Source organism: Moschus berezovskii, chromosome 15 (assembly GCF_049115385.1).
Source record: "Moschus berezovskii isolate FMDL1 chromosome 15, NW_MosBer_1.0, whole genome shotgun sequence".
Classification (NCBI taxonomy): Eukaryota; Metazoa; Chordata; class Mammalia; order Artiodactyla; family Moschidae; genus Moschus; species Moschus berezovskii.
In genome coordinates this window covers 74,197,180-74,223,469 of record NC_142474.1, presented here as the reverse complement: position 1 = coordinate 74,223,469, position 26,290 = coordinate 74,197,180, and the positions used below count along the sequence as shown (strand labels likewise).

Sequence of the window (26,290 nt, the reverse complement as noted above, 5' to 3'; positions counted from 1 at the left end):
TTAACTGTTTAGTCAGAGACTAACTGCTAATTATATACCAATAATAGAAACTACCACAATGGACCTTGAGGGCATTATGTCAAGTGAAATAAATCCAAATAGAGACAGATGAATATGACATGGTATCACATACATGTGAAACCTTCAAAGGTGGGGAGGTGTCAGACTCACAGGAACAGAGTAGAACTGTGGGTGCCGGGGCTGGGGTACAGTGGGACCAGGGGGATGGTGGCTCAGTCACTGAGCCGTGCCCGACTCTGGAACCCCACGGACTGCAGCCCACCAGGCTCCTCTGTCCACGGGATATCCCAGGTAAGAACATGGGAGTGGGTTGCCATTTCCTTTTCCAGGAGACCTTCCTGACATGGAACGAATCCGTGTCTTCCTGTTTGGCAGGCAGATTCTTTACCACTGACCACCTGGGAAGCCAGGGGAACTAGGAAGTGGTTGGTAAAAGGCTATGAATTTTCAACTATAAAATGAATAAGGGCTGAGAATCTAATGTGTAATACGGTGAATATAGTTGATAATACTGTATTATATGAATGAAATTTGCAGAAAACAGAACCTACATGTTCTCACACATACAAAAAAAGAAGAAAATAAGTGAGGTAGGTGATGGATGTGCTAGTTAACTAGATGCAGGGAATCCTTTCACAATGGATACGTATATTAACTTCTTTACTTTTTTTTTTTTTAAATCACCACGAAGCATACTTTAAATATCTTACAAGTTTATTTGTCAGCCATACTTCAGGAAAACTTACATTTTAAATTTTCATTTAATTTAAAAATTAAATCTTAAAAAAGCCACCACAAAGACTGAGTCTCCAAAGCAGTATACATTGTTCTTGGACAGAGGAGCCTGGTAGGCTACAGTCCACAGGGGTCACAGTCAGACACGACTTGAGCAACTAAACAACAAAGCGTTGAACTACACACTTCGTGTATCATATTTAACAGCAACTCTCAGAAAGTTAACACTCAGTCTTACAGATGAGGAAATGGAGGCTCAGATGGTTGAAGAGATTCACCAGATATGACTCACGGGACATGAGCTAGAACTAGAACTCCAATCCACGTCAGTCAGACTTCAAGTTCTGGCTTCCCAGATGAAGACTCAACTAAAAAATCTCCCTGGCTTAAAACAAAGTATGTACCTAACAGGTTCCAGTTACAGTGCCTCTTAGTAAGGAATCCTTTTAATTCCCTTAATTATGGGGCATCTCCATTAAGTTGTTAGACATTAAGGATCCATGTTAGGCAGTTCCTAAACGAGGATTCTACTAAAATGAGTTTATTTTAGAGGTGTCTCCAGGACACATGTGGAATAGAGACAGGAAAGGAAGGAAGCCCATGAAGGGTGTGTTCTCAAGCCAGTTACCTCTGAGGGTAAAGGGGCCTATTGCCCCTGGAATGCACTAGAAGAAAACAGAAAGCTTGCACCTTCGAGTTATGCCACCCAGAAGTTTGTGGTATTTGCCCATCAAACTTGTTTGCTCAGGTGGGTGTTAGTTAGTTAGTTCAGTCACTCAGTCATGTCTGACTATTTGCAACACCATGGACTGCAGCATACCAGGCTTCCCTGTCCATCACCAAATCCCAGAGCTTGCTCAAACTCATGTCCATCGAGTAGGTGATGCCATCCAACCATCTCATCCTCTGTCATCCCCTTCTTCTCCTGCCTTCAATCTTTCCCAGCAACAGGGTCTTTTCTAATGAATTGACTCTTCACATCAGGTGGCCAAAGTATTGGAGTTTCAGCTTCATCATCAGTCCTTCCAATGAATATTCAGGACTGACTTCCTTTAGGATGGACTGGTTTGAACTCCCTGTAGTCCAAGGGACTCTCAAGAATCATCTCCAACACCACAGTGCAAAAACATCAATTCTTTGGCACTCAGCTTTCTTTATGATCCAGCTCTCACATCCATACATGACTACTGGAAAAACCATAGCTTTGACTAGACGGACCTTTGTCAGCAAAGTAATATCTCTGCTTTTTAGTATGCTGTCTAGGTTGGTCATAGCTATTTTTCCAAGGAGCAAGTGTCTTTTAATTTCATGGCTACAGCCACTATATGTAGTGATTTTGGAGCCCAAGAAAATAAAGCTTGTCACTGTATCCACTGCTTCTCCATTTATTTGCCATGAAGTAATGGGACTGGATGCCATGATCTTTGTTTTTTGAACGTTGAGTTTTAAGTCAGCTTTTCACTCTCCTCTTTCAATTTCAACAATAGGTTCTTTGGTTCCTCTTCGCTTTCTGCCACAAGGGTGGTGTCATCTGCATGTCTGAGGTCTTTGACATTTCTCCCGGCAATCTTGATTCTAGCTTGTGCTTCAACTGGCCCATTTTGCATGATGTACTCTGCACATAAGTTAAAGAAGCATGGTGACAATATACAGCCTTGATGTACTCTTTTCCTGATTTGGAACCAGTTCATTGCTCCATGTTCGGTTCTAACTGTTGCTTCTTGACCTGCATACAGGTTTCTCAGGAGGCAGGGAAGGTGCTCTGGTATTCCCATCTCTTGAAGAATTTCCCACAGTTTGTTGTGATTCACACAGTCAAAGGCTTTGGTGTAATCAATAAAGCAGAAGGAGATGTTTTTTTGGAACTCTCTTGCTTTTTGAACCAAAGATCAAACTGCCAACATCTGTTGGATCATAGAAAAAGCAAGAAAGGTCCAGAAAAACAATGACAAAGAATGTTCAAAATTTTGAGCATTACTTTGCTAGCTTGAGATGAGTGCAACTGTGCGCTAGTTTGAACATTCTTTGGCATTGCCTTTCTTTGGGATTGAAATGAAAACTGACCTTTTCCAGTCCTGTGGCCACTGCTGAGTTTTCCAAGTTTGCTGGCATATTGACTGCAGCACTTTCACAGCATCATATTTGAAGATTTGAATAGCTCAGCTGGAATTCCATCACCTCCACTAGCTTTGTTTGTAGTGATTCTTCCTAAGTCCCACTTGACTTCACATTACAGGATGTCTGATTCTAGTTGAGTGATTATACCATTGCAGTTATCAGGGTCATGAAGATCTTTTTTGTATAGTTCTTCTGTGTATTCTTGCCACCTTTTCCTAATAGCTTCTGCTTCTGTTAGGTCCATACTGTTTCTGTCCTTTAATGAGCCCATCTTTGCATGAAATGTTCCCTTGGTATCTCTAATTTTCTTGAAGAGATCTCTAGTCTCTCCCATTCTATTGTTTTCCTCTATTTCTTTGCACTGATCACTGAGGAAGGCTTTCTTACCCGTCCTTGCTATTATTTGGAACTCTGCATTCAAATGGGTATATCTTTCCTTTGCCTTTGGCCTCTCTTTTCTCAGCTATTTGTAAGGCCTCCTCAGACAACCATTTTGCCTTTTTGCATTTCTTTTTCTTGGGGGTGTTCTTGATCACTGCCTCCTGTACAACATCATGAACCTCCGTCCATAGTTCTTCAGGCACTTTGTCTATCTGATCTAATCCCTTGAATCTATTTGTCACTTCCACTGTATCATCGTAAGGGATTTGATTTCGGTCATACCTGAATGGTCTAGTGGTTTTCCCTGCTTTCTTCAACTTAAGTCTGAATTTGGCAATAAGGAGTTCATGATCTGAGCCACAGTCAGCTCCCAGTCTTGTTTTTGCTGACTGGATAGAGCTTCTCCTTCTTCAGCTGCATATATAATCAATCTGATTTCGGTACTGACCGTCTGGTGACATCCATGTGTACAGTTGTCTCTTGTATGGGTGTCAGCTCCCAGGCAGTGTCATGAGCTCCAGAGGCCAGAAAAAGCAAAGGAATGCAAATGCCACTGGGGTCCAACTCTCAGCCACAGGAGCAGTAAGGGCTTGGGTTTCGATTTTGGGCTGCGTTGCTTCTATTAATTTCTTTATGTGAAGGAAATCTGGGGAAGGTGAAGGGAAAGACTTAATCCAGAGATGCTGCTGCTTGTTGGCAATGACTGGCATCCTGCTATAGGCCTAGTAATGACACCAGCCTTCCAGGAGTGATACTCACATGCTCTGCATTGTTTTCTGAGATAAATCAGCTGTTGTTTCAGGGTTCAGGGAAGCTACCAAATAAAAGCGTGTAGAGTTGATCTTCTAATTTATAATCACATTGTTGCACTCAATGGACAGTTGAGTATCCTACCGCAATTACCATAGACAAGAAAGTTCAAAACTGATGTTTCTGGGATATTCTAGAGAAGTGTGTGTGAATGAAGTGCTGTTGATAAACAATGATTAATAAAATCTGTGATGCCTGGTGGTTCACTACAGAGCCCAGACCATTTTTTAACATGATATTACTAGCTTTTTTTATAGAGTATTATGATACAACAGTTTAAATATTTACAAACTCTTGACTTCTTTGCTGAAAAATATCATCGTGTAATATGTAAATATTTAATTTTTGAACTTTGCATTTGAACTCAGTACAGAAATATAAGGTTACTATAAGAGAAGGCAGTCTATAGTTTTCATTAACAGATACTTACCACTTTGCAAGGATCCCCAATGACTGTCTCATGCAAAATAATAGGCCAGAACAAGACAACAGATGCAACAGATGGTGGAGTCTTCCCATGTCCTGTTCCCTAGAAATGACTAAATACACAGGTGTAAACATATGTCTATAATCTAGGATCATGGGTAAACAGAAGGAGTTGTACTTCTTGAATCAGAAAGCATGGAAGGCAGAAGATAAATGGAATAAAAATAAAGTAGGAGGCGACACCCCAGAGACTCACAGGCATTAAAACAGGCACAGATCTGGACCACCCGAACCAGGTGGTGGAGGTATCAGCATCGGGAGTAAAATGGGAACATCTAATCAGGACAACCTGCCTTCATAGTTCGCACTTCCCATGCCCTCCACACCCCAGCCAGAAGAAAACTGCATGGCAGATAGTGATACCAGAGTCAGTTCCAACCAGAAAAAACAGGGACCACCCAAAGACAGGACTAACAATTTGAAGAAATTAGATTTCTGAGAACATCAGTCCTCAAAATACATGATATCATTGCTATGGTCTGAATGTTTACGTCCCCACACTCCATGCCAAATCCTTATGTTGAACACCTAATACCCAAGGATGGTATTAGGAGATTGGGCCTTTGGGAGGTGATTAGGTCCTGAGGGCAGAGTCCTCCTTGATGGGATTCAGTTCAGTTCAGTTCAGTCACTCAGTCGTGTCCGACTCTCCGCGACCCCATGAATGACAGCGCGCCAGGCCTCCCTGTCCATCACCACCTCCCGGAGTTCACTCAAACTCATGTCCACAGAATCGGTGATGCCATCCAGCCATCTCATTTTCTGTCGTCCCCTTCTCTTCCGGCCCCCAACCTTTCCCAGCATCAAAGTCTTTTCCAGTGAGTCAACTCGTCGCATGAGGTGGCCAAAGTATTGGAGTTTCAGCTTTAGCATCAGTCCTTCCAATGAACACCCAGGACTGATCTCCTTTAGGATGGACTGGCTGGATCTCCTTGCAGTACAAGGGACTCTCAAGAGTCTTCTCCAACACCACAGTTCAAAAGCATCGATTCTTCGGCGATCAGATTTCTTCACAGTCCAACTCTCACATCCATACGTGACCACGGGAAAAACCATAGCCTTGACTAGACGGACCTTGGTTGGCAAAGTCATGTCTCCGCTTTTCAACATACTATCAAGGCTGGTCATAACTTTCCTTCCAAGGAGTAAGCATCATTTAATTTCATGGCTGCAATCAGCATCTGCAGTGATTTTGGAGCCCAAAAAAATAAAGTCTGACACTGTTTCCACTGTTTTTCCATCTATTTTCCATGAAGTGATGGGACCAGATGCCATGATCTTTGCTTTCTGAATGTTGAGCTTCAAGCCAACCTTTTCACTCTCCTCTTTCACTTTCATCAAGAGGCTTTTGAGTTCCTCTTCACTTTCTGCCATAAGGGTAGTGTCATCTGCATATCTGAGGTTATTGATATTTCTCCCAGCAATCTTGATTCCAGCTTGTGCTTCTTCCAGCCCAGCGTTCCTCATGATGTATTGATGGGATTAGTACCCGTATAAAAGAAGCTCGAGAGAGATCCTCAGGCTTCTCTGGTGGCTCAGTGGTAAAGAATCCACCTGCAATGCAGGAGACCCGGGTTCAGTCCCTGGGTTGGGAAGATCCCCTGGAGGAGGAAATAGCAACCCACACCAGTATTCTTGCCTGGGAAATCCCACGGACACAGGAGCCTGGCGGGCTACACTCCATGGGGCTGCAAAGAGTTGGACAGGAGCGACTAAGCACGAACACAGAGACGCTGAGCCCCTTCCACCACATGAGGACACGAGAAATCTGCAGCACAGAAGAGGGGTCTCTCTGGCCAGGCTGATACCCTGGTCTTGGACTTCCAGCCTCCTGAACCCTAAGAAATATGTCATTTATGAACTACCCAGTCTACAGAGTTCCGTTACAGCAGCCCAAATGGACTAAGACATTTTTACATGAATTAAAAATCTGAACTAATAATAATGATGGGTAAGAGTATGATGAATAAGAAAAATCTTGAATAAAGCAAAAAGCAAAAAAAAAGTTGGACTGTGAATATATCAAATTTGAAAATGTCATGTCATCTTTTGTCATGCATAAAAGTTAAGAAATTCAAAGTAAGCCACAGACAGGAAGAAAGTGTTTGAAATATCCCTAACAGCTAAAGGATTAACATCCAGAATAAATGGACAACTCTCAACACAAGGCAAAGAATTTAAGCAGGCTATTGATGGAAAAGGAAACAGAAATTACCCATAATGTTGGAAAATGTACACAGCTCATTAGCAAATCAGGCAACAGCAAACTAGAGCAGAGATAACAATGGTTGCATCAAGTTGACGAAAATTAAAATGTTTCTTAATAGTGTTGGTGGGGATTGAGGAAACAGTTCCTCTCACACAGGACTGGCAAAGCTATAAAATGACACAACCATTAACTAAAATTTAGGATATATATAGCCTTCAATCAGCAACTGTACTTCTCAAAATTTACCTCAGGGACGCCTGACCCATATACTCAGAGAGAGATACGTAAGACGAAGTATTACTCCAAAGTACAAGACTTTTTCGTGTAGCCCAAACTAGAAACAAATACCAAGAGTCCACCAATGAGACTATTTTATTGTTAAATAAAATTTGATCATCCATTCCCTGGGCCTCTAAGGTGACACAGTGGCAAAGAATCCACCTGTCAATGCAGGAGACGCAAGAGACTAAGGTTCAATCCTTGGGTCAGGAATATCCCCTGGAGCAGGGAATGGCAACCCACTCCAGTTCTGTTATCTGGAACATTCCCTAGACAGAGGAGCCTGGTGTGCTACAGTCAATGGGGTTGCAGAAAGTTGGACATGATCAGTGACTATACACACAGCCATTCCATGGGATATTATAGAGGTATAAGAAAAATAAAGTGGATACACATGTACTTACATGAAAAATTCCGTAAGACATACTGTAAAGTGAAAATCAAGTTTGTGGAAAAGTGAAAATAGAATGATGTTATTTAGGATACAGATGGATATAAACAAAACAAAATATTTCCATAGTTAATACACACACAAATTCATTAAAGAGAGACCTGGAAAGATACCATGAAGCCGTTACCAGCAGTTGACTTCATGCTGCACTGCACAGTTGGTGGGATTTTAGTTGCCTGTTCAGGGATCAAACCCGGGTCCTTGGCAGTGAGAGCACAGAGTCTTATCCACTGGACCACCAGGCAAGTGCCACCAGCAGTTGACTTTGGAGAGGGCTAGGATTGTGGTCAAAGGTGGGGGAGTCGAGGACATCAATGCTGCTTCACTCTCTTACAAAAAGAACCTATTATTATTTGTGGGTTAGCCACAAAAACAAAAATAAGTATCTGTAACAGCAAAAGATCAAGTAGTAGGAATTCTTCCTTTAAAACGTGTATCTCTCCTCCTCTTCCTTTGTAATTTAATTATGTGGTCCTCTTTCCCCTTCCCCAAGCTCCTGTTTTAGGGATACAAGGAAGAGTTTACTAAACTATATTGAACTTCTTGTATCTGAACTGGTGGTGACTAGTTTTATTTTTACACCAATCTTGGCCCAGGAATAGGGCCTCAGCTTGCAAGGCAGAGGTCTACTTTGTTTCGTATTCTAACAGACTATGTTTAGGTTCGCCTTTTACATGGACCCCCTTTTCTTCTATGGCTCCCATACAGATTCCTCTTGTAGTTCACACGTTTTTCATGCACAACCCTTCCTACCTTGGTTTCTGGTCCTGACATGGCATAGCTCCAAAGAAAAGTCATAATTTAATGCAGGAAACCTCTTCCATACTCAGCCTGTCCAAGAGCCCCTTCTCACTCACTGTCACAAATAAAATGATCTTCTTCACATGACACACACTGACATAAGAAAAACACCCATGCTTAAGATAGTCATATTCAGAATCTCATTTCTGCTAATTACAGTCAATAAACTTTACAGAGCCAACATTAAAAGGGAAAGAATGATTAGAATAAGCCCAGAGCCGGTACCAAGTATGAACATTTCCCTTAAGATGATATTCCCATTTATCTGCTCCCCACCAAACCCCAAACATGCCTTCAATGTTTCATCAGAAGCACATTTCTGCTACCTAAAAGTTCCTTGCCAGCTCTGGTTTTTAAGTTCTTCAATCTGTTATCTGGGTTATCAATCTTCTTTGCCACCTATCAGTTCTATGGTAGCAAATCAAAGGCGGGGTTACAGAACACGTGTCAAGGTTCACAGAGAGCAAAACCAGTGGCTTCAAATCAGTGGTCCATGGTACAGTGTGGTCAGGACGGGAGAGAGGACCTGGATAAGAACCCATCAGATGTGAGGATTTTCCTCCAGGCTGTGAAAAGAAAATCCTGTAACAATATTCTTTACTTCTCAAGCCACTCAGCACACCTCTGAGCAGACTAGGCTTCAGTTCAGTTCAGTTCAGTTCAGTCACTCAGTCGTGCCCGACTCTCCGCGACCTCATGAATCACAGCACGCCAGGCCAACTGATCACTAATCAAAGAGCTTCATAAAACAGGGAGCTCAGCTGGTGCTTGGTGATAACCTAGACAGGGGATGGGGGAGGTGGGAGGGGGCTCCGGAGGGAGGGGTCTCTGTATAATGAAAGGTGAGGCACGTTGTTGTGCAGCAGAAACCAATACAACATTGTAAAGCAATCATCCTCCAATTAAAAATAAACAAAAATTTAAATAAAACAAAGGACTTTGGCACAGGCTTCGTGGACCAAGGAGAAACACGGACGAAGACGAAAGCAGCAGCTCCAGAGAGAAGAGGTGAATCACAGAGACACCAATGCAAGCTTTCAAGCAGAGGCGAGGAGGGAATCGGGGGATAAACTTTAAAAAGTATCGTATTTTTTCTCTGAGATGTAAACTCTGTAGTACATGTGCTAGACTCGTCACCAAGACTAACTGTCAATTAAAATATTTTAAAGAAAGTAGGCCTCTAAGCAATACCGTGAACGCAACACTCAGCCCATCCCTTCAAATTCTGCTATGCGAAAACATGGACTGAACGCTCACTTGCCACTCGAAGCTTACTCCCTCATCCGTGAGCACCATCTCTGCTCACATGCGTTTGAGCTGCTAACACATCACTCACAGGGGTCCGTCTCCTAGAAGTGGACTCATGACTCTCTCTGGCTCTAGAACTGGGCTTAATGCCGGAAGATTACAAACTTGGAATCATGTAAAGTTTCATTTTTTTCTTAAATTACCTCGTCTTTTAGATATTAATATATGATCATTAAAAAAAACAAACCTCCAAACTCTGATATATGACTGATGGTTGACTTAGAAAGTGAAAAATGAAACTACCATCTCTTGGCTAGAACTGAAAGATTCATGCTCATGAAAACAAAAGTAATAAAAAGACAGAAATATTGCTACCACAACGTCTGTTTCATCTGATCATAAACTGCATTACAACCAAGAGAAAATGGTCTGTATTCAAAAACTGAGTTTTTTTTCCTACATTTGAAAATAAGCATGATTCAAAATACTGGGTTCATGGAACAAGAGATGTACATCAAAGAGCCTCTGGTCCTAAACACTTTTTTCTTTCTCAAGCAAAGAAATATTTATGATTGGTTTTAAAGGGGAGCTTAACTGAGTTGCTATGAATTATTTAAAATCCCCAAAATATCTTCTGCTGCTTTTATAGAAGTTTGATTTACAAGCTGAAAAATCAAACTGACAGTCCAGTCTCTTGTACAAATACCCAACTTTAAAAATGTTCTAGGCATTATAAATATATCTTTCATGAATACAGCTTCAACAGTTCTAAAAATAGCCTATAGGAAGAAAAAAAAAAAAGAACCCTTTCAAGCCATTGTTTTATACATAACAGCAGGAAACCAAACAGAATGTCAAAGCCAAAGTGATTAACACACCCAGTAATAAACATGAACAGTCAGTATGAAATCTTACTCAAACGAGGTTTTTGACATTAGCTTGGGGTCTATGTCTGTGGCCCCATGTCTATCGCCAGAGGTGACTATAGAGCACCCACATTCAGAAAGCAACTCCAGGACAACAAAGGTAAAATCTGTCCTTTGGAAGATGTGTTAAAGAGACACATTCAGGACTGACCCTGGGGGCCATATATTACTTTCCAGCCTCCACCCAGACCCCAAATGAGCCTCTGTACAGAGCAGTCTCTGTACCATTGCTCACTGATGAAGCCCAGGTTGCCCCCAAAGGCAGAAAGCTAGGCTGACAACCAGTAGCCCTGGATGTAGAGGAATAACACCAGGACGTGAAAAGGTTACCAGTGCCTCACAATTTGGCCCAGGCATTTTATCGTTTCAGTATCACTTTGGCAATCCCAATAAAACCTGCCCTATCTTTCCAAATATCAGAACTTATAGCACCAAAATATTCTGTGGTCGGTGGCCTCGGAGGTTCAAGTGCAGAACCATAGCATTGTCTATTGAAATAATAACCACTTTCTATGAATATTCTGGTCTAACTGCCTGTTAAACTCCAAATAAATTTTATGATCTGCAGACATTCTACTTTTTAATAATTCAATATGGAATCAGCTCAATTGGTTCCATAATAAATGAGATTCTAAATTTATGATATGGTGGACAGAAAGCTAAAACAGGAAAAAAATTCCTGAAAATGGGAAGATATAGTCTAAAGGAATTTTATTCCTGATTTTCTAATGTGAACCAATTATCAAGGCCAAATTCCTGCCGAGGCTGGGGGAACCCCAATAAGCAACAAAGGGCAGAAGGAAGAGAAAGGGAAAGTCACAGTTACAGTCATGGGGTCACAGGGGCTTTCTTATCCATTTTCTTCATTCCCTATGGAAACAGCTGCGGGGAGACTTACAGCAGTAACACCAGCTAACTTCCCTCTACAACAAATGCAATTCACAGTTCCATGCTCTTGTCCTGAAAAGTGCCAAATGTTCTAGGATTTAGCACATCTAATTCTTCAGGCTACAGTCCTTGGAAACTCTCCAGACATTTCCATTTTAGGCATTCTTTTTAATTAGAATCTTTAAATAAATTACAAAGAATCACCTGTGAAACAAAGAGAAACCTGAATACTTGCAAATCAACAACTCACTGGAAAATGTAAGTGAAACATATCTCACTTCTTTCCTTGTTTTGATCTGTCCAGTAAAAGAAAAATCCCTGGGGGTCAGTCCTCAAAATAATCGGAGTGACAAGAGTGGAGTCCTAGAAGTGTAAGAAAACACGTGTATATCAACATGTGCCACAGTAGAAAGTCTTACCTGGGAATAACTTAACAAGTTAATAATTAAGAGTTTCTCCAAGATCATCAATTATTAGTAAAAACTAATTAGTTTCAAAAAACTAAACACGATATCTTTAACATCATAAGATTATTAATTACATAACTGGAGATGCTCTACTGATAATCAGAATATTATTTAAAAAGGAAAAGGTCAGTGATGCATGTATTTATTGATTGAGACACACTTTTAAAGGCATTGGCATGTTTTCTATTAAAAAGTTATATTTAGTTTTCCAAATAAAACACTAAACATTACATACTTTATATGATTAAAATTAATTAAAATCCATGCTTGAGGATATTATTTTAAATTATATTTGCTCTATAAAATGATCTTAATTGTATTAAAGAGAGTTAACACAGCATTTAGGTATTGCTATTTCCAAGGACAGTAAATAAGGCCATCTTCTACATATTCAGAAAGCTATACACAAAACTGTTTCAAATTTAAATCTCACACAATAAAACATCACAGACAGTCTTCTGAGTTTAAAGCATGCATATTACAAAGCAAAAACTGCCTGCATTGTAATTACAATATTTAACATTTCTAAAATATGTATTCTTTTCTTTTGGCAATTTTCAGAGAGGCATACCATCTGCACAAAAAAACACATGTCACTGGATATGGATTTTTATACTGAAACACTGAGGTCTTTTTTTAAAAAGAGACATAAATAACCAGTTTATTCCAGCTTTTTCATACACATTATAACTGTGGTATGTCATATCCTCTTGATCAAAAAGATCTGTAATAAATTTAGAGCTTGCGGAGATCATTTTGGAATCTGGGGTTGTCTTCCTGATGGGTAGAGCGGATCTAAGGCTCCGAGCACATAGTGAGCTGTGAGAGTCAGGTCAACTAGTAACTGGAGGCCAACCCCTTGGGCTCACACTGCCCGTGCCTCCCTGTGCCTCAGTTTACACAACAACAACTGGGGAAAAAATAAGACAATAATCATACCTCCCTCAGAGTGTTTTAGTTAGAATTAAATAGGGTAATCTGGGTAAAGAACCTGGACCAATTCTTGGCACATAAAAATATTTATTATTATTGTCGTAGATTATTGTAGTAACTTTTAAAGGTTAAATTATTAAAATATTAAATGATTATCAGTATTCTTTTTTATTGGGGTAAATATATATATAATATAAAATTCACCATTTTTAAGTGTAAGGTTCATTAAGTTCATTAAGCAAAGTACTTAATGTACTTTCACACTGCTATGCAACCATGACCACCGCCCATCCCCAGAATATTTTCATCTTCCCAAACTCAAACTCCACGCTCAGTAAACACTAACTCACCATTCCCTCCTTGCCCCAGGCCCTGACAATCACCATTTCTGTATCTATGAATCAGACTACTCTTTGATAACTCATATAAGTAGGCTGGTGGGCTACAATCTACCGAGTTGCAGAGAGTCGGACACGACTAAGCAACTAACACACACACATAAGTAGAATCACACAAGTATTCTTCCTTTTGTATCTGGTCGATTTCATTCAGTATAATGTGCTCAAGCTTCATCCATGTCACAGTAGGTGTCAAAATGCCCTTCCTTTTAAGACTGAAAAATATTCAATTACATGGATGTATCACTTTGTTTATTCACTCATCCACCGATGGACATTGGGGTTGTTCCCAACCTTCTGTGATTGTGAACTATGCTGCTACGATAACGGTCCACAGATAACTGTTTGCGTCCCTGCTTTTAATTCTTTTCCATATATACTCAGAAGCGGAATAACTGGATCATATGGTAGTTCTATGTGTAATTTTCTGAGGAACTGCCGTTATGTTTTATCCTGATATTCTTAAGATTCGTGCTTAACACGCAGTCTGGAAATATCCTTTACGAGGATTGTGCTGTTGCATAGAACCTGAGCTGGAATTTTAAAATTCCAGAATTACTTCTAAATGTAAAAAAAAAAAAGACATTTGGAAACAAATTTGATATTATAATGGAAGAATAATTTTTAAAATATTTTAGGCTTCTCCTATGAGATTACATGCATAAAAGTTCAGAGCAATATTTCCAATAAATCATAGCAATATTTTCAGTTCCATTATATCACCTACTCTTCCAGCGTTGGGCAAAATAAAAGTTTTCATCAGGCTTCACAGAACACACAATCCCATTTCCAGGCAAATTTGCAATTAACCTGTAGATGTAACTTGTCATTCTCATGTCAGTTCCTTTTCTTATCAGAGTGTCTGACAAGAGTATCTGATAAGATTCTAATCAAAATCTTGGTGACAGTTCACTGCCAGGATCCCAGACAATCAAATACTTAAAGTTAGCAGAGTAAAACCGCTCAAATTTATATGCTGGAACATTGTGTTAGGCTGCCTCGGTGCTTCTGATACTGCTATTTCTAGCTTATTCCTTCTCCTCCTCCAAAATTGAAGTTCCTTTGTTCAATATTTTTTGACCCCACTCTTCCTGCCACAGTTCTGCTAAATGATCATTTATCTCAGCTCCCTGCCTGCTTCCTCCATAATCACCTCTAACATTCCAAGATCAGCTGGCACTTGGCATTCTTGCCATGCAAAGCAGGATCTAACCCAGAAATACATGAATATCCACTTTCACTTCCACCTGGTTTTTTCCCACCTCCCACATAGCAGCAAGTGTCTATTTTCTCCCCACACTGAGGTAGCCACTCAACCCAGACCTCAAGTATTCCTTTTTAAAATTAATTTTTATTGGCGCACAATTGCTTTACAATGTTGCGTTAGTGTCTACTGGGCAGCAAAGTGAATCAGCTGTATGCATTCACACATGTGCTCAGCCACAGTCATGTCTGACTCTTTGCAACCTCATGGACTGTAGCCCTCTAGGCTCCTCTGCCTGTGTAATTTTCCAGGCAAGAACACTGGAGTGGGTTGCCATTTCCTCCCACAAGGGATCTTCCCGACCAGGGATCAAACCCACATCTCCAGCATCTTCTGCATTGCAGATAGATTATTTACCACTGAGTCACCTGGGAAGTCAATGTATACATATAACCCCTCCCCTTTGGATTTCCTTCCCATTCAGGTCAATACAATACATTAAATAGAGTTCCCTGTGCTATGGAGTATGTAGCCATTTCTCCAAAAAAGACATATAGATGGCCAATGAACACATGAAAAGATGCTCAACATTGCTCATTATTAGCTAAATGGAAACCAAAACTAAAATAAGATACCACCTCACCCTGGTCAGAATGGCCATCATCAAAATGTCTACAAACAATAAGTGCTGGAGAGAGTATGGAGAAAATGGAACCCTCCTGCACTGTTGGTGGGAGTATAAATTGATACAGCCACTAGGGAAAACAGTATGGAAGTTCCTTTAAAAATTAAAAATAGAACTATCATATGACCCAGTGATCCCACTACTGGGCTTATACCCAGAGAAAAGCATAATTCAAAAAGACACATGCATCCCAATGTTCATAACAGCACTATTTACAATAGCCAATTTAGGAAGCAACCTAAATGTCTATAAACATTTGGGAAGCAACCTAGACATTTAGGATGACAACCTAAGTGTCTAGCAACACAGGAATGGATAAAGAAGTGTGGTGCATATATACAACGGAATATCACTCAGCCATGAAATGGAATGAAATCGTATTTGTACAGATGTGCATGAACCGGGAGAGTGTCATACAGACAGAGTGACGTAAGTCAGAAAGACAAACACTGTATATTAATGCATATATAATATTAGAAGAATCTACATGGACTCTAGAAGAAACGGTATAGATGATCTTATGGCAAAGCAGAAACAGAGACACCAGACGCAGAGATCAAATATCCTTAATTGTCAGAATATCTGCTCTAGTTTGAAGTTTGAAATACATGGCCGTCCTTCATTTCCAAGGTAACTGCAGCATCTCACTGCAGAATAATGTAGATAACTCTCATATGGTCTAGTTTTTACTCTTTCTCCATCAACAACATGTCTATTCCATAGGACAGTGGTTTTCAAACTTCTGGTGCATCAGATTTACGGGGGGACTTGTTAAAACACAGACTCCTGAGCCCTTTCTCTGAAGTTTCTCATTTAGGAGACATTCTCAAACTGGAATAGGGTTTGAGAATCTGCATTTCAACTTTTCAGTGATGTCAGGAATACAATGATGCAAATGCCAAGAAACACCAGTGAGCTTAAAATGTAGACGTCCCTGTTTCTTGTAAGTAAATGGCTTATATCTAGGAATTCAACTTCAGTTTGCTTATTTAAAGTTATAAGGTATTTTTTCCAATAAACTTCCACCTTGAAAAGAAGAACATTAATAAACACACTGTCTTAAGTTAGTAATTGTGGATAATGTACAGTAAACTTCTATGTACCTCTGTTTCCTTCATAGAAACCATTTCACTCTCAACCCTATCACCTCAAAAGTCAAATGTATTATAATGTTATAAGAAGCTGCTATTTTGCTATTTACATGAGTTCCTGAAAAAGATTTTAGGTCAAATAAAAGTCAAGGAACAAAATAAAAAGTCTCCATAAAACCTCAGTATGAGAGGGGGGCGGAAATGAAAGATAGTACAGCAAGAAAAAGTCACTGGAATCTATATTAAAATCAACAAAATCCTATGACATCTTTATTTGCTCATGATTTGTTCATCAATGTGCTGATATAAGGGCTTCTCAAGTGGTAAAGAATCCACCTGACAAAGCAGGAGACATGGGTTCAATTCCTGGTTTGGGAAGATCTCCTGGAGAAGGAAATGGCAACCCACTCCAGTACTCTTTCCTGGAAAATCCCATGGACAGAGGAGACTGGTGGGCTACAGGCCACGTGGTCACAAAAGGGTCAGACATGACTTAGCAACTAAATAGCAAGTGCTGATATTAATCAATAATATATGCTAATACAATGTTATATGACAATCATATCTCACTAAAATGATGAAATGTGAAAATGAATAACTATAAAATAAATTATATATCCTGGGGTATGATCTATATAAATACTGAATCAATATGCTGTACACCTGAAACATAATAAATCAACTATAATAATAAATAAACTGGTAAGCAGTGACAAAATAGTCCAAACTCTCTCCTGATACCAGAATATTCTTTACAAAACTCCCTGACCAAATAATAACAGACACATCCTAAACATTTTTGTCTGAGCTGCAGTTTAAACTTTAAATGGATTTTCTCTTTTGGTATTTATAAAACTTTAAGAGGTAGACACTATTATTATCCCCATTTTACAGATAAATAGACTAAGGCTTAACTTAACTAACTTGTCCAAGGAAACCTAGCTAAGCTAGTAGGGGTGGTACTGGGATTAAACCTTTAGGACAGAATCTACACCACAGACACTCAGTGCTATTTCATTACTGACAAGCTGAAGAGGTTTTTTGGACATCTAGTTTTCTAATCATCCTCCATGAAATGTTAATATCACAGATGCTCTGAACATCTATTTAGATGTTGTGTACATACTGTGCTTTATATAAAATAAAAAGAGTTAAGTTAATGATCCCTCAAGAACCATTTTTCATTTCTTTGTAGATGATTTGGTCCCAATTGAGAAGACATGTGCTCTACAGATGCTGCTGAATATGGGCTCACCTGAGACCACAGGACCTAACAGAAGCAGAAGATATTAAGAAGAGGTGGCAAGAATACACAGAAGAACTGTACAAAAAAGCTCATGACCAAGATAGTCACGATAATGTGATCACTGACCTAGAGCCAGACATCTTGGAATGTGAAGTCAAGTGGGCCTTATAAAGCATCACTACAAACAAAGCTAGTGGAGGTGATGGAATTCCAGTTGAGCTATTTCAAATCTTGAAAGATGATGCTGTGAAAGTACTGCACTCAATATGCCAGCGAATTTGGAAAACTCAGCAGTGGCCACAGGACTGGAAAAGGTCAGTCTTCATTCCAATCCCAAAGAAAGGCAATGCCAAACAATGCTCAAACTACCGGACAATTGCACTCATCTCACACGCTAGTAAACTCATGCTCAAAATTCTCCAAGCCAGGCTTCAGCAATATGTGAACCGTGAACTCCCAGATGTTCAAGCAGGTTTTAGAAAAGGCAGAGGCACCAGAGATCAAATTGCCAACGTCCGCTGGATCATGGAGAAAGCAAGAGAGTTTCAGAAAAACATCTATTTCTGCTTCATTGACTATGCCAAAGCCTTTGACTGTGTGGATCACAATAAACTGTGGAACATTCTGAAAGAGATGGGAATACCAGACCACCTGACCTGTCTCTTGAGAAACCTGTATGCAGGTCAGGAAGCAACAGTCAGAACTGGACATGGAACAACAGACTGGTTCCAAATAGGAAAAGGAGTACGTCAAGGCTGTATATTGTCACCTTGCTTATTTAACTTACATGCAGAGTACATCATGAGGAACGCTGGGCTGGAAGAAGCACAAGCTGGAATCAAGATTGCCGGGAGAAATATCAATAACCTCAGATATGCAGATGACACCACCCTTATGGCAGAAAGTGAAGAGGAACTCAAAAGCCTCTTGATGAAAGTGAAAGAGGAGAGTGAAAAGGTTGGCTTGAAGCTCAACATTCAGAAAACAAAGATCATGGCATCTGGTCCCATCGCTTCATGGGAAATAGATGGAAAAACAGTAGAAACAGTGTCAGACTTTATTTTTTTGGGCTCCAAAATCACTGCAGATGCTGACTGCAGCCATGAAATGAAAAGACGCTTACTCCTTGGAAGGAAAGTTATGACCAGCCTTGATAGTATGTTGAAAAGCAGAGACATTACTTTGCTAACAACGGTCCGTCTAGTCAAGGCTATGGTTTTTCCCGTGGTCATGTATGGATGTGAGAGTTGGACTGTGAAGAAAGCTGATCGCCGAAGAATTGATGCTTTTGAACTGTGGTGTTGGAGAAGACTCTTGAGAGTCCCTTGTACTGCAAGGAGATCCAACCAGTCCATCCTAAAGGAGATCAATCCTGGGTGTTCATTGGAAGGACTGATGCTAAAGCTGAAACTGCAATACTTTGGCCACCTCATGCGACGAGTTGACTCACTGGAAAAGACTCTGATGCTAGGAAAGATTGGGGGCGGGAGGAGAAGGGGATGACAGAGAATGAGATGGCTAGATGGCATCACCGACTCTGTGGACATGAGTTTGAGTGAACTCCGGGAGTTGGTGATGGACAGGGAGGCCTGGCGTGCTGTGATTCATGGGGTCGCGGAGAGTCGGACACGACTGAGAGACTGAACTGAACTGAGACCACAGAGCATTTGAAACGTGACAAGTTTGGCTAAGATGTGTTATTATATTGATTATACATTTAAATCAATGAAAGTGGGAAAGCATTAGTCACTCAGTCATGTGACCCCACAGACTGTAGCCCATCAGGCTCCTATGCCCATGGAATTCTCCAGGCAAGAATACTGGAGAGGGTTGCCATTCCCTTCTCCAGGGGATCTTCTCAACCCAGGGTTTGAACCTGGGTCTCCTGCATTGCAGCCAGATTCTTTACTGTCTGAGCTGCCGGGGAAGCCCATGAAAATCAATATATTGAGTTAAATAAAGAATATTGCTAAAATTAATTTCACCTGTTTCTTTCTACTTGGTTTAATATGGCACCAGAAAATTTTAAATTTCCAATGTGACTTATTTTATATTTCTACTGGGCAGTGCAGCTCACAGCAAGTATTCTCCTTAATAGGGAAATCTTTTTCATAAGTAAACTTGGTCAGATAATTCTAGCTAGAAAGTTTCAGTACTTTTTTCTATATATACAGCTACCATTTACTTTTAACATCTAAGTAGTCCAAAATCTAGTTGCTTCTCCAAGAGTCAATTCTTCAAGTATCTGAACAGAGCCAATACACTGCTGTTCTCTGAGCTCTCCTTTACCAGGCCAGGTGCATAATGAACTGAATTGTCCCTCTCCAAATTCCTATGTTCAAGTGCTATGCAGTGCTTCAGAGTACAACCTTATCTAGAGACAATCAAAGAATTTATTAAAGGTGGGCCCTAATTCAATAGGATTGGCGTCTTTATAAAAAGAAGAAAACTGGACACAGACGCATACAGAAGGAAAATGACATGAAACTCAGGGAGAAGTCAGCCACCTAGAAGCTGAGAAGAGAGGCAACAAGTCCTTCCCTCAGGGTCCTCAGGAGGAGCCAACTCTGTCAACACCTTATCTCAGACGTGCAGCCTTCAAAACAAAGAGAAAATGCATTTCTGCAGCTGAAGCCTCTCAGTCCATGCTACTTTACGGACACCTCAGAAAACTGATATAAGCTGTAACCCGAAGGCTGCAAGCCATTTCGGCTGTTGTCGAGGGCCAGCCCACAGCCCCACAGCGCACACTGTCAGAAGGCCCACCCACCGACCGAGGATGACCACGGTCCTGACTCCACGGTGCGTCCACGTCCTCGTGCTAGAGAACAAGAGCACACCGGCAGCAAGAGATGTGTGCTTCTCAACTAATCAGTGTGCCAGAGGCAACAAGGAAAAGAACCAGTGCTCTACAGGGATTACCCAAGACGTGCTTCAGACAAGCAGCAGAGCCAAAGATGGAAAATACATATATGATCGGGGAGAGTCCTGCGAGGGAAAAAGAATTCCTAGGGTCACAGAAAATCAGAGGTGATGCCCAACAAATGTCAGCAACACAGCCCTGACTATGGGATACACATGCACACACACAGAGACACACACACACTCACACAAACACATGCGCGTGCACACACAGACACACGCACACACAGACGTGCACAGAGACACGCACAGACACGTGCACACAGAAACACACGCGCACACAAGACACTCCGACACAGACACGCACGCACACAGACATGCACACACAGACACAGATACGCACAGACACATGCACACAGACACACACACACAGACACGCGCACACTGACATGCATACACAGACACACACACGCACACAGACCACACACAGACACGCACACAGACATGCACAGAGACACGCGCGCGCACACACACACACACACACAACAAAGGTGGTCTTAGATGTCTGAGTATGAGACTAGGATCAGTGAAGTAAACCTTCTGGGTGAAACAGCATGCATGCGAAGCTCTTCCCCTGGGTCTGTCCAGTCTGAAATTTCCCGGCGAACAGGAAAGCGGAGGACAGAAGAAAGTCCAGGATGGAGTAGGCAAACAGTGGAGAGAAACGCCATTAAAATAACTGCTGTATACTGACAAGTATAAAAATCTCTTCTAACAAAATACAACAAACAGTGGAAAGCATGCTCCTTCAAACACCATACAAGGTACTGCAGGTCTGTGCCAGGGATTCAAATGAACATTGAGATCCCCCATCACCCAAAGTGCTCATTGTTTAGTGGGGGCATCAGATGAGTAAACCAATCATTTCAGGAAGCTATAGATACAGGTCTGGTGGCTGTAAGGTGGCATCTCACTGTGGTCTTATCATATGAATGCATTTCTCTGATGACTAATGACAAATATGAACATCTTTCCGCATGCCTACTAGCCATGTGCATACACATACGGTGGCCCAGTACTTTTTGCGTCTGATAATATCCTCTTTCCCTTTCTCTCTCTGTCTCTCCCCCTCTTGCCTGTGCCATGCAGCATGTGGAATCTTGGTTCCCCAACCGGGCATCAAACCTGGTCCTGCAAGGCAGCACAGAGTTTTAACCACCGAAGTATCAGGAACGTCCTGGCTTAACACTTAATCAGTTAAGATTTAAACTAGTGGTTTACATTTTAATCAAGGATTCTGAACCGGGGCACTTTTCCCCTCCAGGGAAATGCTGGCCATGCCCAGAAACAATCTTGGTTGTTACACTGGCAGTTTTTTACTGGCGTCTAGTAGATAGATGCCAGGGACGCTGCTGAACATCCTACAGGGCACAGGCCAACCTCTTAAATAATCGTCTGGCCTCAAATGTAAATAGTGCTGAGATTGAGAAACATAACTTGGTGGCGTCACATTGCCTTTATGATAAAATCCTGCAATGGCCTAAGCAGCATATATGCAACCCGTTGCCCTCTCTCCTCATTATCTGAGCCACTGAACTCCCCAATTGCTTATTCTTCTCTGTCCTTCAAAGTCCCCTGTGCCTTCCCTCCTTGGGATGCTCACCACTGCTGTTCCTCCGACTTCACACACTTCCCATCCTCTTATTAGCTGAAGAACGACTTATAACTCAGGTCTTTCCCCACACAGAATTTCTCTAGGGACTTCTTCCAAGCTTCTTATGCTCATTTGTATTTTGGCACTTTTTTTTCTATAGTACTTAGCACAATTAGAGTGACATCCCTTACCTCTATTTGCTGAGCATCTATCTCCCCTAGCAGAATATCAACTCCATGAAGGTGGGAACCAAATCATTTATCATCATCAATCCACAACACTAGCAAAATGTCCAGCTTATAAGAGGTATCAATACACATTGAAAGTAGGAACTCTGAACAAAAGGGTGGATGGAAGGAAACTGCAGAAAAAGAAGCAAGGTCGATTCTCAAAAATATCAGCTGCCAATAGCATTGGCAAAAGAAACTTCAAAGCAGTGGCAGAGGTAGAACAAGGCTCTGGAGGGCAGGTGGGAGGAGAGGAGAGGGTGGGGGGGAGTGGCATCTCCCTGCAGAGGAAGGTGGGCGGAGGACTCTGTGCTGGAGTCCACGCTGGCATCTGTGGGACTACAAGGCATATTGCCATGTTCTTAGAAGAGCGTCAGCAGACAAGAATCTTTCACAGACACTGTCAAAGGGAAGGATAATTATGAAACCAGGATCCAGAGAATCCAGCAGGCATGGGCCCCTGGACACAGAGCAGGTATGCTGCTTCCCCAGGAACAGAAGAGAAGGCAGGACCATGGAGGTGATCCAAGTACCTTGAACGAGAAGTGGGGAAGGGCATTCATCAATAATATTGTCCTGGTAACTTCCATTTCCTCTATACAGAAGAAACAGTTTAGGTGGAATTTTTAGTATAAATAACATTTAAAAACTATATGTCTCTTCCTTGATATTTTTCTCATTTTGGCAATAAAACTCATATATTCGTTTTTCTCCTTGTGAATCATTATCCTGATAGAGAGGATGTTTCCACAACTGTCAGTGTTTTGTTCATCACTCTCAACACTTCTGAGTTTCTTTAAGGGCAATTTTCCTTGCAAAATCTGGGTAAATATGTATCTTCTTCAGAACACAGAAGCCACTGGTAACATCCAGAATAAGAAATGTAAATACACTAAGCATTGTAATTTTCAACCAATATTGAATGACAATTGAGTGCACGCTCAACCTTAAGCTGTATTTAGCCCTCACAGGAAATGTGTGCCTGTGACAACTATCTATATGCTGAGAATAAGCGTTTTGCTTCTGGAACTCACATGGGGAAACCAAAGTTAAGAAGGCTGCAGAGTCCCTCGGACTCCAGGAGATTTCAGAGAGAATGGAAGGATGGACCCAGCACCACATGCGACATGGCATGAAGGGGTCCTGGGAGCGTGACTGCCCTCCACGTCTCCCTAAGACAGCCTGCCTCCCTTCCCATGAGCCCTGTGAGAGGGACACACCCTAGATGATTCCTTTATTCTACAAACGTTCCCTGAGCACCAAGCCAGTGCCAAGCCTCTGCTCTGTCCTCGGGAAAGAAGATGAATAACACAGAAGCCCTGGTCCGGTTAAGGTATCACCACCTCTCTGGATGCACCTTTCTGTCCCGGCAGCTTACATCTGACCTCTCAGTTGACACCACCTTGAATTCCAAGTCATTCTGCCTCTTGCCTGGGGTCACGGGGCAACTTCCACACTTCCCTCATGCCCCCCTATCTTCCATCTTCCAAGATCAAAAATTTCTTATAGGAAACCGTGGAATCAGTCTTAGGGGAATCCAACAAAAGACATTTGCAAGTATGTTGGGAAGAGAAAAAGATGGAAAAGCACATGTAACGAGTCTTGTTAGATACAAAAGTGTCACTTATTAGGTAAAAAAATGACCTTTGCTTTAAACACCATTCTTGAATAGCTTTCCATAAGCATGTTTTATACCGACTAATGTAGAACATTTGAAGACTAGACTGTCTTTGTGCCATTTCAAGGCAGCAATGAAGTTTTCCTACATTTCCAAGTCCTATGTTGTATAACAAAATGGTCTTTGTGTATACATCCTAAAAATATTGCAGCTGTTCATGAAGACAGTAGCAAAGAGGGATGAGTTTGCAAGGATCTCAGCCTCATTTGTATGAATCGTAAAATCAGGGGGATTCTTTGGAAAAGTCAGTGAAGCACTTTCAACTTGTATTTATTTGAAGTCTATTAAAAGCCTTTTGTTACCCAAAGGTTCCTGTTTGGAACCTGTTTGCCACAGTAGACTGGAAAGTGAAGTCGCTGAAAAAACTAAGATCATGGCATCCGCTCCCATCACTTCATGGCAAATAGATGGGGAAACAGTGAAAACAGTGACAGACTTGATTTTCTTGGGCTCCAAGTCAGTGTAGATGGTGACTGCAGCCATGAAATTAAGATGCTTGCTTCTTCCAAGAAAACTATGACAAACATAGACAGCATTATTAGAAACCAGAGACATTACTTTATCGACAAAGGTCCATCTAGTCAAAGCTACGGTTGTTCCAGTAGTCATGTACGGATGTGAGAGCTGTCTCATCAAGAAAGGTGAGCACCAAAGAACTGATGCTTTTGAACCGTGGTGTTGGAGAAGACTCCTGAGAGTCCCTTGGACTGCAAGGAGATCCAACCAGTCAATCCTAAAGGAAATCAGTCCTGAATATTCATTGGAAGGACTAATGCTGAAGGTCCAATACTCTGGCCACCTGATGCGGAGAACTGACTCATTGGAAAAGACCCTGATGCTGGGAAAGACTGAAGGCAGGAGAAAAGGGGGACGACAGAGGATGAGCGGGCTGGATGGCATCACCGACTCGATGGACGTGCGTTTGAGCAGGCTCCGGGAGTTGGTGATGGACAGGGAGGCCTGATGGGCTGCACGCAGTCCAGGGGTTGCAGAGCGTCAAGTCATGACTGAGCGACAACTGAACTGGACTGACGGACTCTGAAAACCGTCACCACAGGCATCTCCTCGCCTTCTTTCCCTCCTCACCGAAGCTGCTTACAGACTCAGAAGGGGCCACCCTCTGGCCTTCCCTATCAAGTTACTCAGAAAAAAGACGCAGACCCGGTGTCCACGACCTGCCCCTCCCTTTAAATCTGCAGAGCTTCACCACCTCATGTCCAGAAAGAAACAGGTGCGAATGTGGGACAAGTGGTGGGAAATTCCACGCTGTGGAACACTGTGCCCTTCTTACTAGAGGTGTGATTAACTTCAGAGATCCTCACCTCTTCTATCCAGTGCTCAGATCTTTCCAACAGATTCCTATCTCAGCAAAAAAATGAGGCCATTCCCTTGTGGCTAATCTGTTTTATATCTAGGAATGTGTCTAGGTTAATCCCAGACTCCTAGCTTATCCCTCCTCCCCACCTTTGCCCTTGGTTAACCACAAGGACCAGCATAGCACAGGGAACTCTACTCAATATTCTGTGGTCACCTACATGGGAAAAAAAATCTAAACAAGATTGGATATATGTATACATATAACTGAATCAACGTGCTATCCATCTGAAACTAACACAAAATTGGAAATCAAGTACTTTCCCATATAAAAGAAAAATGGAATTTAAAAAATGAGGTTTCTCCCATGGCCTCCAAGGAGCCTCGATAACCTGGCCTCCACCTGCCTCCGGACCGCAGCCCCTACAGCCCACTCCCTGACTCACTCCATCCCTGCTGCTCTCAAATCCTGCCGCCCTTCAGCCTTAGTGGACACACGCGTATCCAAACGATAGTAATTCATCCTTAAAATGAGAATTCTCCAAGCCAGGCTTCAAACTACGTGAAACGTGAACTTCCAGATGTTCGACTGGCTGTAGAAAAGGCAGAGGAACCAGAGATCAACTTGGCAACATTCGCTGGATCACTGAAAAAGCAAGAGAGTTCCAGAAAACATCTACTCTGCTTTCAGTTCAGTGGCTCAGTCGTGTCCAACTCTTTGCGACCCCATGAATCACAGCACACCAGGCCTCCCTGTCCATTACCAACTCGCGGAGTTCACTCAAAGCCACCTCCATGGAGTCGGTGATGCCATCCAGCCATCTCATTCTCTGTCGTCCCCTTCTCCTCCCGCCCCCAATCCCTCCCAGCATCAGAGTCTTTTCCAGTGAGTCAACCTGTCGCATGAGGTGGCCAAAGTATTGCAGTTTCAGCTTTAGCATCAGTCCTTCCAATGAACACCCAGGACTGATCTCCTTTAGAATGGACGGATCTCCTTGCAGTCCAAGGGATTCTCAAGAGTCTTCTCCAACATCACAGTTCAAAAGAATCAATTCTTAAGCGATCAGCTTTCTTCACAGTCCAACTCTCACATCCACACATGACCACTGGAAAAACCAGAGCCTTGACTAGACGGACCTTGGTTGGCAAAGAAATGTCTCTGCTTTTTAATATGCTAT

General features: G+C 41.7%; 1 protein-coding gene across 16 annotated transcripts in view; it reads right to left on the bottom strand.

Annotated features, from left to right (window-relative positions):
- The window catches only part of LOC148775476 (uncharacterized), a 79,829-nt gene that overhangs the window by 41,329 nt on the left and 12,210 nt on the right, over positions 1-26,290 (bottom strand). For 13 of the 16 annotated variants that reach the window (XR_016039204.1, XR_016039203.1, XM_088844276.1 and 10 more), the window contains one exon: positions 11,641-11,716. Coding sequence is in view for 11 of the 16 variants with exons in the window: in XM_088844276.1 (XP_088700402.1) it covers positions 11,641-11,716 (76 nt within the window). In the remaining 5 variants the exon portion in view is untranslated. Of the gene's footprint in view, positions 1-11,636; positions 11,717-26,290 lie in introns of those variants that run through there. The other 3 variants (XR_016039207.1, XR_016039206.1, XR_016039205.1) reach the window with 2 other exon arrangements.